The sequence below is a fragment of the Pseudochaenichthys georgianus genome, chromosome 16 (genome assembly GCF_902827115.2).
Source record: "Pseudochaenichthys georgianus chromosome 16, fPseGeo1.2, whole genome shotgun sequence".
Lineage (NCBI taxonomy): Eukaryota > Metazoa > Chordata > Actinopteri > Perciformes > Channichthyidae > Pseudochaenichthys > Pseudochaenichthys georgianus.
In genome coordinates this window covers 32,436,654-32,452,192 of record NC_047518.2, presented here as the reverse complement: position 1 = coordinate 32,452,192, position 15,539 = coordinate 32,436,654, and the positions used below count along the sequence as shown (strand labels likewise).

Here is a 15,539-nt window from a genome sequence, read left to right as displayed (position 1 = left end):
ATCTAAACACATTTGGTGTGAGGTCTGTTCCAATTACAGCTCTATATAAGTCGCTGTTGAGTTATTTTTAGCTCAAGTTTGTCTCTTGTTCCATGTTATATCAAACTATTGTGTCCCAACCTTCTTAATGTTTTTGTTATGTTTAAAGAAAAACGTATAACCAAAAAAGAGCTTTAATTAAAACAGTTTAAAAAGGTTTTCCTGTGTACCAAAATATCACTATTTTTGTGTAGAAATATGTTTAAAGGTCATAGAGTATATTATTTGTATGTCCCCACACTTGCAGACAACATCATAACGTAAGTATAGTCTTATATGGGCATGGTATTTGTAATGTGTAACCCTAAGATTTTGTATGAAAGTATAAATTAAGACAAAAAATACATTTATTATGGCAGTCAAACTGAGAAAACACTTATGCTGAGTAAGGGTTAGGTAGGGTTAGATAATAAGTGTATGAGTAAAAAGAAGTTCCATATAAATGCGTATGGAACGTCTTTATTTCACGCATCAGGTCTCTTGTGCAACCAAGTATGTTTCTTTTGATTATTTATTTTTGACTCTTTGCAATAATCAAAATACAACCTTTTTGATGTAAAGACAATATGTATATATTACAACATTTGTCAACAAGATTCACACGATGTTGCTTTCGATGCGGTTTCAGTGATATTCATCACGTTTGACTGGTGTTCTCAGAACAGTTTTTTATTTGACATCTCATGTAACATAATATTTACAAAAAACAAAATCCTCCTCCCTAGTAAAACATATAATAATAATAATTTAGACAAGGCTGAGTGAAAACTAGGGTGGTGATTTAAGAAAGAAGTGCTGCTGTGTATTAGTTTGACAGAAATGTAAAAAATAAGAAATCTAACAAGCAAGTCAGTCAGACGACACCCAACAGATGCATCATGGATAACAAAATCCCAAAAGTACAGTAGTAAATCAAGGTTGTACTCCCTGCAGATTGCGGACTAAAACTCAGTGCCTCTTTGTCATAATGCTGCATTGTCATTATCGTCAGGTGTTCTTCAATGCTATTCTAATGGGAAGAAATGTGTAGCTGGGTTTTCTACAAGGCTGTTTGTGTGGAGTCAGAAGCGTTGTTTAACCTCTCACCTCTGGATTTATGCTCTGGATTTGTTGAATTTGCCGCTGGTTGCTCTGCTCTTCTGGGAATATCACCGTTTACAACTGGCGGGCGATCTGATTGGTTTGCAACATCTGTGGGAGGTGAAACAACAACTCTTTCTACAGGCTCATTGGCTGTTCTGTCTGTCACGATAATGTAATTGGGCTCTGGCTGGTGGCCACTGGAGCGACGCTGCAATGCATGCTGGGTGCAGGAAAAGGAACGTTGCCGAGGCGCAGGCTGGGGCGACAGGAAGTGAGGTGTTGCAGCTCTGGGGACTTCCTGGCTCCTATCACGATCCTCGTCTTCTGAGGTCACCTCTTGTAAGGTGCTGATTGGCCGAGGAGAGCGGCCCATAATTCTTGGAGGGACCAGCGCTGTTGCCGATTGGTTGAGCTGTGGTCGCCAGTTCTGAAGGGATGGGTACTGCACCCGGCTCATCGACCAATCACTGGCAAGACAAGAAAATCATCACAATGTTACGACGCCCAACAGTAACAGAGACGTTTGGTCAAATATAGATTTTCTGTCCTCGTTATGAAAGGGTAACATTTTAAACTTGTACTCCAAGTTGTCTTGAATTCACCACCATTGAAGCATTTTCAGAACATTGACTGTATCAGGACAATATTTACAAAAAAAACTCTGTAAATTCTGTATAATAATTATTTATCTTAGTAAGTAATTATCAAGTGATATCTGATTTGTCAATTATTTTTGTTATAGTACTCGATACCCACACCCCTTATTTCATACACAAGTGTAAAATACTTATTTCATGCCAACAGCGAATACAAAGTATTATGTGATGTTTAGCTACAGTAATTGACTAACATTTGAAAATAATTTACAAAAAATAGTTTATTTTGGGTTCATTGATAATCGAATTGCTGCAAATTATTTTTCTGTTTATGGACTAGTTCACTTAGCTCTAATCGTAAAATTCTCAATGATTTATTTGGTGGCACATCATCTTGAGCATGTTATGATTGAAACCTTACTTTTGTGGCGGTGGGGTCATATCTCGATGCCCTATGATCCCGGAGAAGGAGGCACTTCTTCCAGGAATGCCCTGTGACCCGACCCACGGCGAGTAAATCAGAGTGCGCTCCTCCCACAGCATCTCATTGGCCGAGTCCACGGGAACAGGCCCTCTCTGAATCTGGTGAGCCAATAGGAGCTCCAGGATCTGGTGATGAATGCCCTCTCTGGCCACGTCGACCGGGCGACGCCCTCTCCGATCGTGAAGCTCCAGGTTGGCTCCGTGTAGGAGGAGGAGTCTGGCCGTATCATAGCAACCATGGATGGCAGAGAGGAAGAGCGCTGTCTCGCCCTACATGAGATATAATAATTGAAAAAAACATAATTCTATCATGTCTGGAGGAAATAAGTCAAACAAACACAGTCCGCATGTAGGCTTCTAAAGATGTAAGATTCAGAGGCTTTAATGTTAAACCCAGGCTCCTTCAAAAATGTATACTTCTTACATAAAAAGAAATAAAGAAAGAAAATAGTAGCAAAAAGCCAAGTAAAATGCAGGAATTAGTAAATGATATACATGTGAAATACAAATAAATGATATAAAACATAATGTAAACTGTACAGTAGAGTACAATTCAGTAGATTGCAATAATATATACATGTGGATATGTGGACTATAACAGATGTGTGTGCAACTAATGGATAAGTCCTCCTTTATAATGTCTGTTAAAGAAACTCAGAACTCACCTTGTTGTCTTGCAGGTCCACCGCGGACCCGTAGCGGATGAGGGTCCTTGTGAGGGAGAGGTGGTTGACTGAGCATGCCCAGTGCAGGGCTGATCTCCCTGAGAGAGACAGTGTGAGCAGAGGGGAGTCAGGGGGAAGAAGGGAGGGAGTAAGTCAGCCAATGAACAACCATTACACAACAGAGTCGAGCCCGAGATGGTGAAGAGAGGCAGGGGTGTAGAAAGGAATTATCTTAGCTCAAGTGAAAGTAGAGGACAGGGACGGGGAAGAAAGACAGAAAAAGCGAGACAGCGGAAGACAGAGCAACAAAGAGATTGCAAAAGCAAGATCAGCAACAAAGTTAATACGTCCATCAACCCGAGTTTGAGCACTCGAGCACGTTAACTTTGTTCAGAGTCAGAGGGTATAAGGGGATCTGGAGAAGTAAGAGATGGAAGCCGTGGAGAGATGAGCACAGGACGGGAGAGGAGGGACACAAAGAGAGGATGTGAGAGAGACGGGGTCAGTTACATCAGTTTCTCAGCCCCTCAGTGTACAGGTGGCAGAGAATAATGGCCTGCTCAGGAGCTCTACATGTATAAACCCATTCATGCACTGGATCCATTATATGGCAGGTGGACAGGTCAGTTTATTAGCCAAGCTAGCGGCGTCTATATATTGCAATTACGATTGGTAGTAATAGTAGTAGTAATGCTGAGTGCTTTTTGATCATAGTTTAATTGACCCCATGAAATTATTAAATAAAAGTCAAGGAAGATCTACTGTAATTACTTACATTTTGTGTTTTGTTTTTAGAATGTTGTTTTGTTTTTTAGTTAAATCATATTTATAAAATCAGACCTTTCTTTTTAACTATTCAATCTCTGCTACTGACTGTGATGACATAACATGGTTGGATCTTATAGTGATATGACAAAAAGAATTGTATTTGCACATAATTCTTCATTGCTGTTTAATCCTGCTTTCCTTTTGATATGAATGATGTTTACTGTAACTTAAACAGAACTGTAACTTAAACAGAATAATGTTCAAAGTCTGCTTCATATTGCTCCTACTTCAATAAGGTTAAATCAGGTACAACAAACTACATGCAAATACTGTTTGACAGAGGTGTAGTCTTCAGTTCATGTAAACTAGTATTAGTATCTGTGACACAGATGTCTTACCGGTATGATCGGTGTTGTTGACTGGCACTCCTGCTCTCAGCAGCTCCAAAACGACTCTGTCCAGCCCACTACGCACCGCTCTGATCAGAACCACTGAGCCGTCCGGACCACACCACTCTGCAGACTGCCAAAACAACAGAACCATGGTTATTATATATCATGGATCTACACATAATACACATTTCACATATGCATACATTTATCAGTGTGGACTAACATAAAGACATGGAAAGGAGAACAAACAAGTACATCACCAATATTTGAAGCTAAATAACATTAACTCCTCATAACATTGATAAAAATGAATAGAATACAATGTAAATAACAAGAAACTGACCTGCTGAGGAGGACTGAGCAGAGGAGGAGGGATGGCATCTCTCTCCCATCCTCTAGGTGGAGCTGAAGGAGAACAAATGGTGAGTAAGGGTGGATCTCCACCTTCAAGATATTGAAACAAATGTCAGTATGAGTTCTGTTTTACTTACAAACCATGTGGTTGCAAATATAATGTCTACATTGACTCCTTAGTTAACTCCTGTGGATTTATTTATTATAATTTGTTGAACAAAGTAATTCAGAGTTTGACACTGAATTACAGCGTTGCATGTGGTGACAAAATGGTGAGGTTTAATCATTTTTAACGTAACGCCCCTTCTCTGAACATCTTCAAATCAACCCTGAAAACTCATCTGTTCAACAAAGCCTTCCAACATTAACTCACTCTTCCCCCCCCCGTGCAATGTAACGCTTCCATTTCTGCCACCTGTTTTATGTCTTGTCCTTATATGTTCTTTGTTAAGCGACCTTGGGTTGATGAAAGGCGCTATATAAATTAAAGTTATTATTATTATTTGGTAAGAGGGCTGCAAATAATGATTATTTCAATATTTATATTCTACTCAATTCATTGTTATTACTATTTGCTCCAGCTCTTTTTCCGATAACAAATAACAATAAATTAAGAAGTGTTATTCACACAGCACTTTTCATACAACAGAAACCAACAAGTAACTTAAAAGCAAGAAAAAAACAAATAAAGAATAATGCATGAAAAGGTATTTGAAAGTAGAAATTCCAAAACATTTGACAGATTCCAGACTGATGTTAGTATATTGTGGTTTGGGATAGTAATACTTGCCAATAATACAAGTGCATGTCACATTACCAGATTAATAAATGTAGGAATGAGCGACTGCCTTAATGTTAAAACAAATGGATGTTAAACCTTACGTTGTACAGGTCTGCGGGGCTGCGATGTTCCCCCCCGGTAGTGTTTCTGCTCCTGGGTCCTGTGGTCGCAGATAGAGGCGTCCTCCTGTCGCCTGGAAGATCTCGTGTTGATGTCTTCCATTGAACTCTGGGTAAAATCTGTGTCACTTCCTATATCCTGGTCTCTTTTGAGAGGTCTGGAAAGCAAAAGCACAATTTTGATATATTACATAAAAAAACTGCCAACAGTAATACTGTGTTTTCTTTTCTTTTCTTATTATTCTGATTTATGAGTCGCCCATAAGCTCTGAAAACAAACCCAAATACAATACAGTCTCGCCTAAATAATGCATGTGTTGATTGATCGGTTTTGAGGAAATGGACTCTGCAATATGACAGGAATTACAGTTAGTTATTGATTCATGACCCTGAGAGAATGGGGCCCAAAAATGTATTTTCTTTGTAAATACTTTTTTTGCAATCATAGCCATCGCTTATTTGATAGAATAACAGTATAAAAAAACAGGAAAGAAATGGAGAGAGAGAGAAGGGGTTATAACTTGCAACCAGGCTTTTGGCTCGACTAATACTAAATAAATACAATGTTTGATGAATTAATAAAAAAGAATGCCCATATGGTGACATTCAATCCTCAAATTGCTTGTTTTGTGGGACCTGCAGTCATAAACCAAATGATGCAAATGTCTCTACAATTATATATATATAAGCATACTGAATGTAAAATAGAAAATGTTCGGCTTAGTCTTAAATGATTGCCTGAATATTAAAACTGTTTTTTAATTTAAACTAATAATCAATTAATCGACTAATTGTTTCAGAAAATTGGGATGGAAAAGAGAATGAGTAGTTTGATTTCTCCCTATGTAATTACTGTCCAATAGCTGTGAATAACATTTGAAGTGTTAAAGATCCCATGCCATGCTTTTCCGGTTATTACCCGTCCCCTTGTGTGTTATGTAGCTTTTTATGAATGTAAACAGCAACCAAGAAACGACACCAGTAATCCAGCTCACACTGTCCGCTCCTCGAGCTTCAAAGGGCGGAGCAGCGAGCCCCGCAACGTCCCGCCAACACGGCACCAAAACCCCACGCAGGATTCTCATCTGTTTGTCATTAATGGTGTCATCTTCTGGTTGCTAACAAATGCCATTGTAACACATAATCACTGATGTTCCGCTGTAACGGTGGTGGACTCATCAGAACAGAGTGGGCGAGCTGACCAATCAGAGCACAGTGGACTCACAGGGAGGGGGAGCAGGAGCTCCAACAAGGCGTGTAGGACAGAGAGTGAATACACATACTATACAGAGATGCTGTATGAGAAACTAATGTGATTTTGGAACATTGAACAATGTAAATCTATTCTAGTAGACCTCAACAATGGAATTATGATCAGTAGTAATGGCCATGTCATGGGACCTTTAAATAATAATAATACAGGATAAAGGTCAAATCCAACTGATTAGCAGGAAAAAGTGGTATTCAATATTTTCAACACAGGATGACCTCCTACTTGTTTCAGACTTCACTGTATTCGTCTACATGATCTCATCGCTCCAGCAGACAAAACTTCCTCTCATGTTTTTCAAAACAACTCACCGCATTCGAATGGCATCCTCCCCCAGTGGCTCCCTCCTTCTTTTTTTCTCAGCTTCCTTCGCTTTCTTCTTCTTCCTCAAGCTGAGCTTCTCTTTCTCTCTGCTGGATCTCGACCTCTGCTCTTGCTGGACTCCATGCGGGGTCAAGGCCTTGGGTTTTTCGTCATTGTCTGTGAGTGTGGACCGGTGTCTCACCCTGTCACCGCCTTCCCTCTCCGCCCGCCGCCGCCTCACCCTCCTCACCACCAGGAACACAGCCAGGGCCAGCACCAGCAGCAGGCCAATTGCTACAGCTATCACAGCCCACAGCCATGCAGGAGTTGGCTCTTTGAGAGGAAGGATTGAAAACAAAGCAGCAAAATATGTAAAAATATATCAAGATACTCAATAGTTTTTCAAGATTCAAGGCTTTTATTGTCATTTGTACATAGCTTCAGTGTAGTTATGACAATGAACATCTTAGGTCACAGACTCCTCAAGCAGTGCAACAATAAAAACAGATAAAATAGTGCAAGTAAATAAAATAAAATATAATATAATAGAAATAGTGCAGAATAGTCGATATACAAGTAATTGGAATATTGATATATATATATAAGTTGCAAACAGATTAATGTTATGGATGTTCTTTCAAAGGTTCAGATGTTTAACAGTCTTAAATACTTACATACTTAAATATCAGTTTGTGATCCAATTAACTAAAGTACTAAATATCATCTGATAGGAAGTCATATTCTGACAGTGATCCAACATTTCCCCCAAAAAAAACACATATCACAATTGCGCACTGGAAACGGAGAGTTGTTAGTGTTTTGTTTGGATGACATTCAAAGCTTGATGGGTTTGTGTGTGTGTGTGTGTGTGGGGGAGGACAGGGAGGACAGGACCGGTGAGCCTACCTTTGACTTCCTCTTTAACCACTTCCTTCTCTCTGCTTCCTATTTCCTCACGGACACCTCTAATACTGATGACGGTTTTCAGCTCTGGTAGGGTGGGGAACAAGCTCGGCTTTAGCAGCAGTACGGCACGCAGGAAACTGGCTGCCTCTGTGGCATAGGGGAAACAGGTAGAGGGCAGCCGGGAGCACGGCCTGTTGTCCACTTGGAGGAAGAGGAGGGAGCTATAGGAAAGAGTGAGAGAAAAAAGGAAACAGCAGGTTCATAATTGTTGAGGGCCGGCGTAATTTTGTTGATAAATTATATAACCATTACAATTTTAAAGCTTTATTATCTGATGTTTTGTGCACTGATGACTTCGCAACAGCTTGAGTCTTTGTTTTTTGTGTTGTCTTGAATACATTTTTTTTACATTTTTAATCTGGTAGTTGTACTAACATTGAAATAATTATTTTAAAGAAATCGATACACTCTCTTTCCAAAATTGATTATAGAAAAGAATAAAACAGAATGCTCATAATTTATTGCAAAATAGATACACACAGTATAGATATAAGATTGGCTTACTGTACTTAACGGAGTTCCCCAAGGTTCTGTGCTTGGGCCACTTTTATTTTGTCTTTAGGTTTATTGTTTCTTTTATTAATGAAATTGTCAACTTGTTTAAGTATTCTTTCTCTTTTTTTTCACCTGAATTTGTATTGTTTTACGCTGTCTTGGCCAAGGGGGCTAACTTGTTTAATAAAGACAGGACTAAACTCATTATTTTTGACAGTTCATTTAGTACCTACCCATCAGCGTCAGCCGCAGGAGCCTGAGCCAGCAGGTTGGAGAGCTGATTAGGGTCGAAGTCAAACAACTTCCTGTTAGCGGCGAGGGGGGCGGACCCTCTCAGTGTTAATGGCGACTGGAGGAGGACACTGAGCGCCCAGAGCAGAGAGCTGTTGGAGAAGACCCCACGTTGTTGTGGGAAGTTGGCGTGAAGGACCAGGGTGCCCTTGGCCCACAAAGAGCTCTGATGTTTGAAGCAGTCGCTGCCATCCCATCCACAGGGGGCGCTGTCACAGCCCTGCTCGCAGTGGGAGTTGGCGTAGTGATCGCGGCAGTACTGGATATGGCCCGGACTGTGAACAATAATGGGGAGGAATAATGAAATTAAGAAAAAAAGACACAGTAAGAGATTTGACAAAAGATTGATTATAAAATGTGGTATTTGGCTGTTAAACAATTTCTAAGGTCAAGAATGACATTTAATTCTCAAGATAAAAAATCCAGAACAGGGAGTAATGATTTAACATCTTTCTTATAATAATGTTAGTTTTTAATTTGCCATTTTTACACTTATATAGTATTTTTGAATAATTGTATAAAAAGACGATTTACCATTTCATTTTTTCTTTTCACAAGTGAACTGATTAGGACAATAAACTATATGGAATTAATATTACTATTGATAATAATTATAACTATTAAAAGGAATATCGAGTTGAGTCGAATAAAAAACCTCCTTAAACATTATTTATGTGAAAAAACCTGTCATATAATGATGCAAATGATGAAAAAATAGATGAAAAAGACATCACATAATCCAACAAATAATCATTTTAAAGGACAGCCACAGCTGGCACAATAAGCAGACATATTGTAATTAACAACATTCCTGCAAAAAGCTGGTTTTGATGGTTTTTTGACAGTAAAAATGACAACAAAAATGTTTTACTTGCAGTGTCCCCGGTCCTTCAGGCAGTCGAAGCCGTCTCTGAGACACTCGGGCTCCATACACTCTCTGTCACATGATCCGTCTCCAAACTTGTCTTTACACTTTCTGTTGACAGGACACTGACCCCATGGATCACCAGAAGCAGCTGTGGAGACAAACACTGATTAGCAGCAATAGTCAACAATATTGTACAATAATTGTGATCATTCTTATCTTTCAATTGTGGTTAAAAAATAAACAAGATGTACTATATGGTTTGTTCAGTGTCTTGTAAATGAATGAAACATGTATGTCTATTTAAAATGCAAGAGAGTATTTGTAGATATGTCAAAGGCAAACAACATTACTCCAAATATCACAGATGTGCACACTTGGCAATTATGTTTTTAGATTATATCATGAGGTCTTGCAGTTTCATTTAACGACACAAACTGTTATCGCTAAATGTTTTATCGCAGGACCAGCTGACCCACACAATAAGAAGCTCATTGTCTCAGAGCATTAGCCACTATTCATAACAATGCAGGTCAAGCCATGAGAGGTGGGTCCTGATACGGACCGTTAAAGGAAACAGGAAGTGGGCCCGACATAAACAGGAAGTTTCAAGGAGAAGCGAATAGCAACAGGAAATGGAGTGGGCTGGGACTTGATAAAGGTTAAAGGTCGTTACTGTGGAAATGAGGAATGTGATGGAGTTGGACAATGGGCTGGCAGGTGTGTGCGGGAGCAGAAAATCATACAAACAATAAAAAAAAAAGTACAAACAATAGTGCAGAAATTAGACATGTTAAATGTGTAACACTTCTGTTCCACTTGATAATCAAAGAGAGCTTTCCCGGTATGGGAGGAATGGAAAAACAAGTTATTATAAAATAATTTTTTAATTAGTCCTTTAGAACAACCTATAAGAATAATTTGAAAGGTTCATTCATTTTATACATTAATAATAAAAACAAATAACTAATAATAATGATAAAACTAGATGATTACTTAAGTTTACATCAGTATTAAACAAATAAAGGGCTTCATATTTTATTGTAAGACATTAATTTAAGTTGAAAAATTCTCCTTAAAATAAATTAAATGCAGTTCTCAGAGTCAACGTCATTTTTGCTAAATCAGTCATTGGTCATCAGATGTCTACCTATACACTTCATCCAGAAGATAAGGTATCACACAACTTTGATTGAAAAGGTGACACTTTGGAGTATTTATAAAGGAAAGATAACAATCTGTTGAGAATAGGGTGGCTAACTCACCTTCACAGCTCAGTCCCAGCAGAACAAACGTCCTCAGGACCAACATCTTCAGGTTGTTCACCAGCTGCGGGCCTTTCCTCCTTTGCTCAAGAGAGCCAGTAGTCCAGTCCAGCTGTTTGTTAGCCTGCCTCTGATCTTCTCCCTCTGACCCGCAGTGCTTTTTTGGTTGTTAATCTGTAGCTCTGTGGTGTAGCTGCAGTCCTGCTGTTCACAACCAACAGTTAACTCTGAGTAAAGCTGCTCATTCCCATCACCGCCGCCACCACCGACACCTTCCAACACTACCACCCAGCCCACTTTGTTCACTCGCCTTTTTTTCAGAGGCCCTGCGGATATCTGGACAACTTCCTGCCACTGTGTGGAGAAGAATAGGAGGTTGATGACCGTACGTGTATGTGTATGCATGAGATTTGTAGCTCTTACTGTTTAAACTTGAAAAAAAAAAACACTCTACGGGGTATGTGAGCTGTTAGAGGAGCCGTTATTTCAATGAGTAAAAGCTACAGGGTGAGAGGCGACGGAGTGGTTTGAATTTGACCTTTACGAAAGAGTGGGTTTAGTCTAGCTCTTGAGTCGGGAAAATAAACAGACTTTTAGTGCTCTGCCCCTAAAACAACAATGTAAACTGTTCTGTTGTTATTATTAAATACATAAAAGAAAAAAGAAAACTTAAATGTCTGTTAATGTCTGTCTTAAGCACAGAATAAAATAAATAAAACAATTAATTTGTAAAGTTTGCAGCATTGCGAATACTTTAAGGCAAATTACGTTGACCTTACACATCACACGTATTAAAATCCTAAACAGTAGATTAACAGATATATATGTTTTAGTATTTTTCCAACACACATTATGACACACATTTGTTCTAGTCTTGAACTAATTATAATGGTGAAGAATATATATCTCACAAAATAACTCACATTTTAGGGAACAACAACGCATTCTCAATTACAAAAAAATAAATAAATGTAGTGCTTAGATAATTCCAGTGAAACGACGGCTAAGCTGCATGGAGACTGGGTTGATTATAGTCCTCGTAATGATTTGATAAAATGTGAGAAGTCATTTAGGCAAAGTCTTGGAATTGTTCTTTCCAAAATGTGTATATGTGTATGTTAAAGTCACTACAACATAATACCTTTTGGTCATGAACCCTTCTCTACTGGATTACCCGCTTTCTCTGATTGTGGCCCTCCTCTCTCCAAGCAGTATTCCTCCCAGAGCTCATTAAACAAATTCCCAGTCGCACCGAAAGAACATCCCTGATCCCTTTTGGATTCACACAACCTCAAATCCATCTTTTTAAATACAGCACAGAACACCTGGCGAGAGAGCGCTGTGGTCTTCCTCTCTGAGCAGTGGTTGTAGTAGTGCCTGTACACCTCGGACATGTTGGAGAAGACTGGCTCCAGATACAGTTTGGAGACGGACGTCCCACAACAGTACGAGGGAACCTTTGGTAAACTCTGGAGGAACTCATTCAGGACTATATGCTCAGACGCTTTACGGGATTTCCCTTGTGTTTGTTTCTTAGTGATTTGCTCCGAATTGTCCTGCTGGGATATATGTTGTGACCAGTTAAGCACTGACCACTCTCCAATCCCCAAAGTGGAGAGGAACATCTTTTTGCAAACTTGTTTTCTGTTGCCGTCAGCTATCAAATGATACCGCATCGAGACAGACCTTCTCGACTGAGTCCACGGTGCTCGTGTTCTTTCAACCGGGTCGCAGTCGACTAATCCGGACACGTAGACCTTTCTCTGAGCCCACGTCATACACTGCCAGAAACTAGTGAACAACTGGTTCCTCCCTTCTTCACTGAAGTCAGCACAGAAGCGGTTGGATGCCCTTTTGCAGGCACTGGATGAGCATCCCGATCCCATTGTCCTCTGAGCTTTAGTTATGGTGGTGCCGTCTTTCTTTCGTTTGCTGATGTACGGTTTGCCCTCCATCCTGAGTTGCTTCTGTCGATTCTGCTTCCACGTCAGCGGCTTGGCAACTCTGGATTTATTTCCGTCTGACCCCTCTGGTTCTGGCTGCCTGTTTCTGTCAGTGGCAATCACTTGTTCTGCAAAAACAGAGAAATGGTGTTAACATATAAGAGGTTATACTGTGATAAACTACAGTGCTGAACAACAACTATTTATGGCACAAACTTAAATTGTTACATTAGTGCACTATGCTGTGCAGTGTGTTTTAATTCTCAATGTATCTCTTGATTATTTTTCTGACTGATGATTAATAATTTGGATCATAGAAAATCTAAAAGTGGGACATTTCATGGTTGTTTTGTCCAATCAACAGCTATACACCCAATCGAGTTACAATGCTTTATATCAGAGAAAAGTCTAACATTTGAGGAACTAGAACCAGCAAATGTTAAGCATTTTTGCTTGATATGATTGCTCAATGTTGTGCCAGTTGAGTATTCAGTAATTAAATACTTGTTTCAGACCTACAACTATCTTCAGTAAGTAGCTAAAAAAGGAGAAAAAGACTCACCCTGGGAACCTTCTGCAGAGTTATTGACTGCAGAAGTAACTGGGTTGTCATGTGGGCAATGAGGGACAGTCTGACTCTTTTGTAATTTGTCTTCATGTGATTCATTGTTTGTTTGTTTTCCTTTCTGTGTCCAGTTGAGCACAGACCACTCTCCTATCCCCAGAGTGGACAGGAACATGTTTTTACACACTTGTTGCCTTTTTCCAGCCAACATCAAGTGATAACGCAGAGAAACTGATCTTCGCGACTGCAATCCCACTGCCCGAGATCTCTCCACAGGGTCGCGGTCCACTTGTTCTGCTACATACAGTTTTCTCTGAGCCCAGTTCATGTGCTCCCAGAAATCATCAAACATTTTCTTCCTGGCCTCCTCATTGATTTCATTACAAAGACGATTTGTTGTCTTTTTGCATGCATTCGAGGTGCAACGCGGTCCGATTGATCTTGGCTGTTTTATTACTTCCTCGCCGTCTTTTTTGCGTTTGCTCACATATGATTTACCCTCCATCCTCAGCTGTTTCTGCTTGTTTTGCCTCCACTTGGATGGATCTGCGAATTTGGCGTTGAGTTTTTCCCTGCCGACCTTTGACTTATCCATACAAGTGTTTCCATTTTTGGCAGCAGACGGGAGCGCTGAAAATAAAATACAAAAAATAATATTTATTAAAAGAAGAAATAAAAAAAAACACAACATTGGTTGGAAATATCATATGTGGTTTATCCCTCAAAATATTGTGCAACAACAAATGTTATTCATAATTCTGGCTAAAAACTGGGATTCAAGACTTCAATTTTTGTTGTTGTTGTATGTGGATCTACAGACTAATGATGATCCCTTTCTCTCTGTTCACATCCCAAAAAACACTTTGTTTTCCACAGTTAACAGTATAAATAATACATATATAAACAGGTTATCAGTTAGGATGAGTTTAGGTGGGTTGTGAGTGTAAGTGGATGTAGAAAATGTGTGTAGAAAAAAAAAAATACAAGACAGCAATAGAAAATAAAAACTAGCATACACATTGTGCTTCCAACTACACATGGTTACAGGGTACAGTTTAATGTATCCTAAAACAAGATTAAATTATCCTTCTTATACATCTGCAGACTCGAGACATCCACTGCAAACACAACTTCAACACACTGTTACTTACTGGTGTCAGCGCCTACCCTCTGTAGAGGAAACTGGGGGATGATCTGTGGCTCTGCTATCATTACTGAGTGGGACCTTTTACTGGATGAACCATCTTTATACGTGTCAGATTTCCTGCTTGCATCAGTGATGTGCAGACTGTCTGGAGGAAACAGAACACACATAAACATCTACATTAAACATGCAAATCACTGCTTTGCTTCATATTCTGAGCCCGTACAGACCTGCTGGGATGTGGTGCAGCCCAAAAGCCTCAGTGACTGTGGGTCTGGGAACAAGGGGATCACTGGTGGCTTTGGGATGGAAACCAATATCCTCCATTGCTGCAATAGCTAAAACACAAGAAACAGGTTGTTGGGAGTGTTAAAGATTTAGCAAAAAACAATGTCCTAATCCTACAATCCACATTCTGTAATTAGCATTAGCCTGCTTGTCCATTCAGACTCAAAAGCAATTGGAAAACACTGCTTGTGCAAGTTTTACTGTTGACAACAAAGCCATGTGATGTGTCTAAATCCAGATGTTTGGGTAGCTTACGTAGAAGTAGGCGTTGCAGGCCTGATTCATCGGAAGGTAAGTCGAAACGCATGTAATACTGGTCATAGTACATGTTTAGCTAACTTTATGCGCAGCTAAATCCTAGCAAGTTGTAGCAACACCATTAAAATTACACATATTTTTGGCTTTGCTTACATAGTGTTATACATTTGAAAACGTCCCGTAGACGCGTCGGTTCCATCCAGATCAGATTTCTCCCACTGCCGAGGTTTTACTCCTTCATGGTTCGGACAGTGAAACACGACATCTGTCAGCTCAGCTAACTCACGTTTTATTTCGATACATATATTTTACTGTGGGCTCTGTGGAGCTTCCCACTGGCAGCTGCCATGTCCGAGCATGCGCACTGGCTTTCAGTGTAAATACAGAGGTTTTAATTCACTCATTCAGCTAAATAAAAATCACAACAAAAACAGCAACAGCAATTGTATAATAATTATAATAATATTATTAATCACAGTAATAATAGTTTTTAATTTTATGACATTTTTCTTTTTGTGGGCAGTGTTGGAAGAAGTATTCAGTTGTAGTCCATTTGGAATTTTACCTAAAAAAAAGAAATGAATATTGTTATTTTTAAAGGTTTTT

General features: G+C 39.4%; 2 protein-coding genes across 3 annotated transcripts; both read right to left on the bottom strand.

Moving 5' to 3' along the window:
* Positions 1–687: 687 nt before the first annotated feature.
* Positions 688–11,018, bottom strand: notchl (notch receptor, like). Of its 2 annotated transcripts, none has more exons than XM_034103078.2 (11): positions 10,736–11,018; positions 9,477–9,621; positions 8,548–8,880; positions 7,760–7,980; positions 6,862–7,186; positions 5,263–5,438; positions 4,370–4,470; positions 4,033–4,156; positions 2,867–2,964; positions 2,140–2,471; positions 688–1,589 (listed from the first exon to the last, which is right to left on the bottom strand). In XM_034103078.2, exons 1-11 carry the CDS (start codon positions 10,779–10,781, stop codon positions 1,079–1,081), a joined length of 2,412 nt encoding a protein of 803 aa, XP_033958969.1. In that variant the 5' UTR covers positions 10,782–11,018; the 3' UTR covers positions 688–1,078. The 2 variants fall into 2 exon arrangements, with proteins under 2 accessions (XP_033958969.1, XP_033958970.1); XM_034103079.2 differs by having other exon boundaries at positions 4,370–4,431; positions 10,736–11,016.
* A 139-nt stretch (positions 11,019–11,157) lies between these two features.
* On the bottom strand, positions 11,158–15,252 carry LOC117461266 (uncharacterized). The gene is made up of 5 exons (XM_034103080.2): positions 15,087–15,252; positions 14,618–14,725; positions 14,395–14,535; positions 13,241–13,873; positions 11,158–12,806 (listed from the first exon to the last, which is right to left on the bottom strand). Exons 1-5 carry the CDS (start codon positions 15,130–15,132, stop codon positions 11,884–11,886), a joined length of 1,851 nt encoding a protein of 616 aa, XP_033958971.1. The 5' UTR covers positions 15,133–15,252; the 3' UTR covers positions 11,158–11,883.
* Between the last annotated feature and the right edge of the window lie 287 nt (positions 15,253–15,539).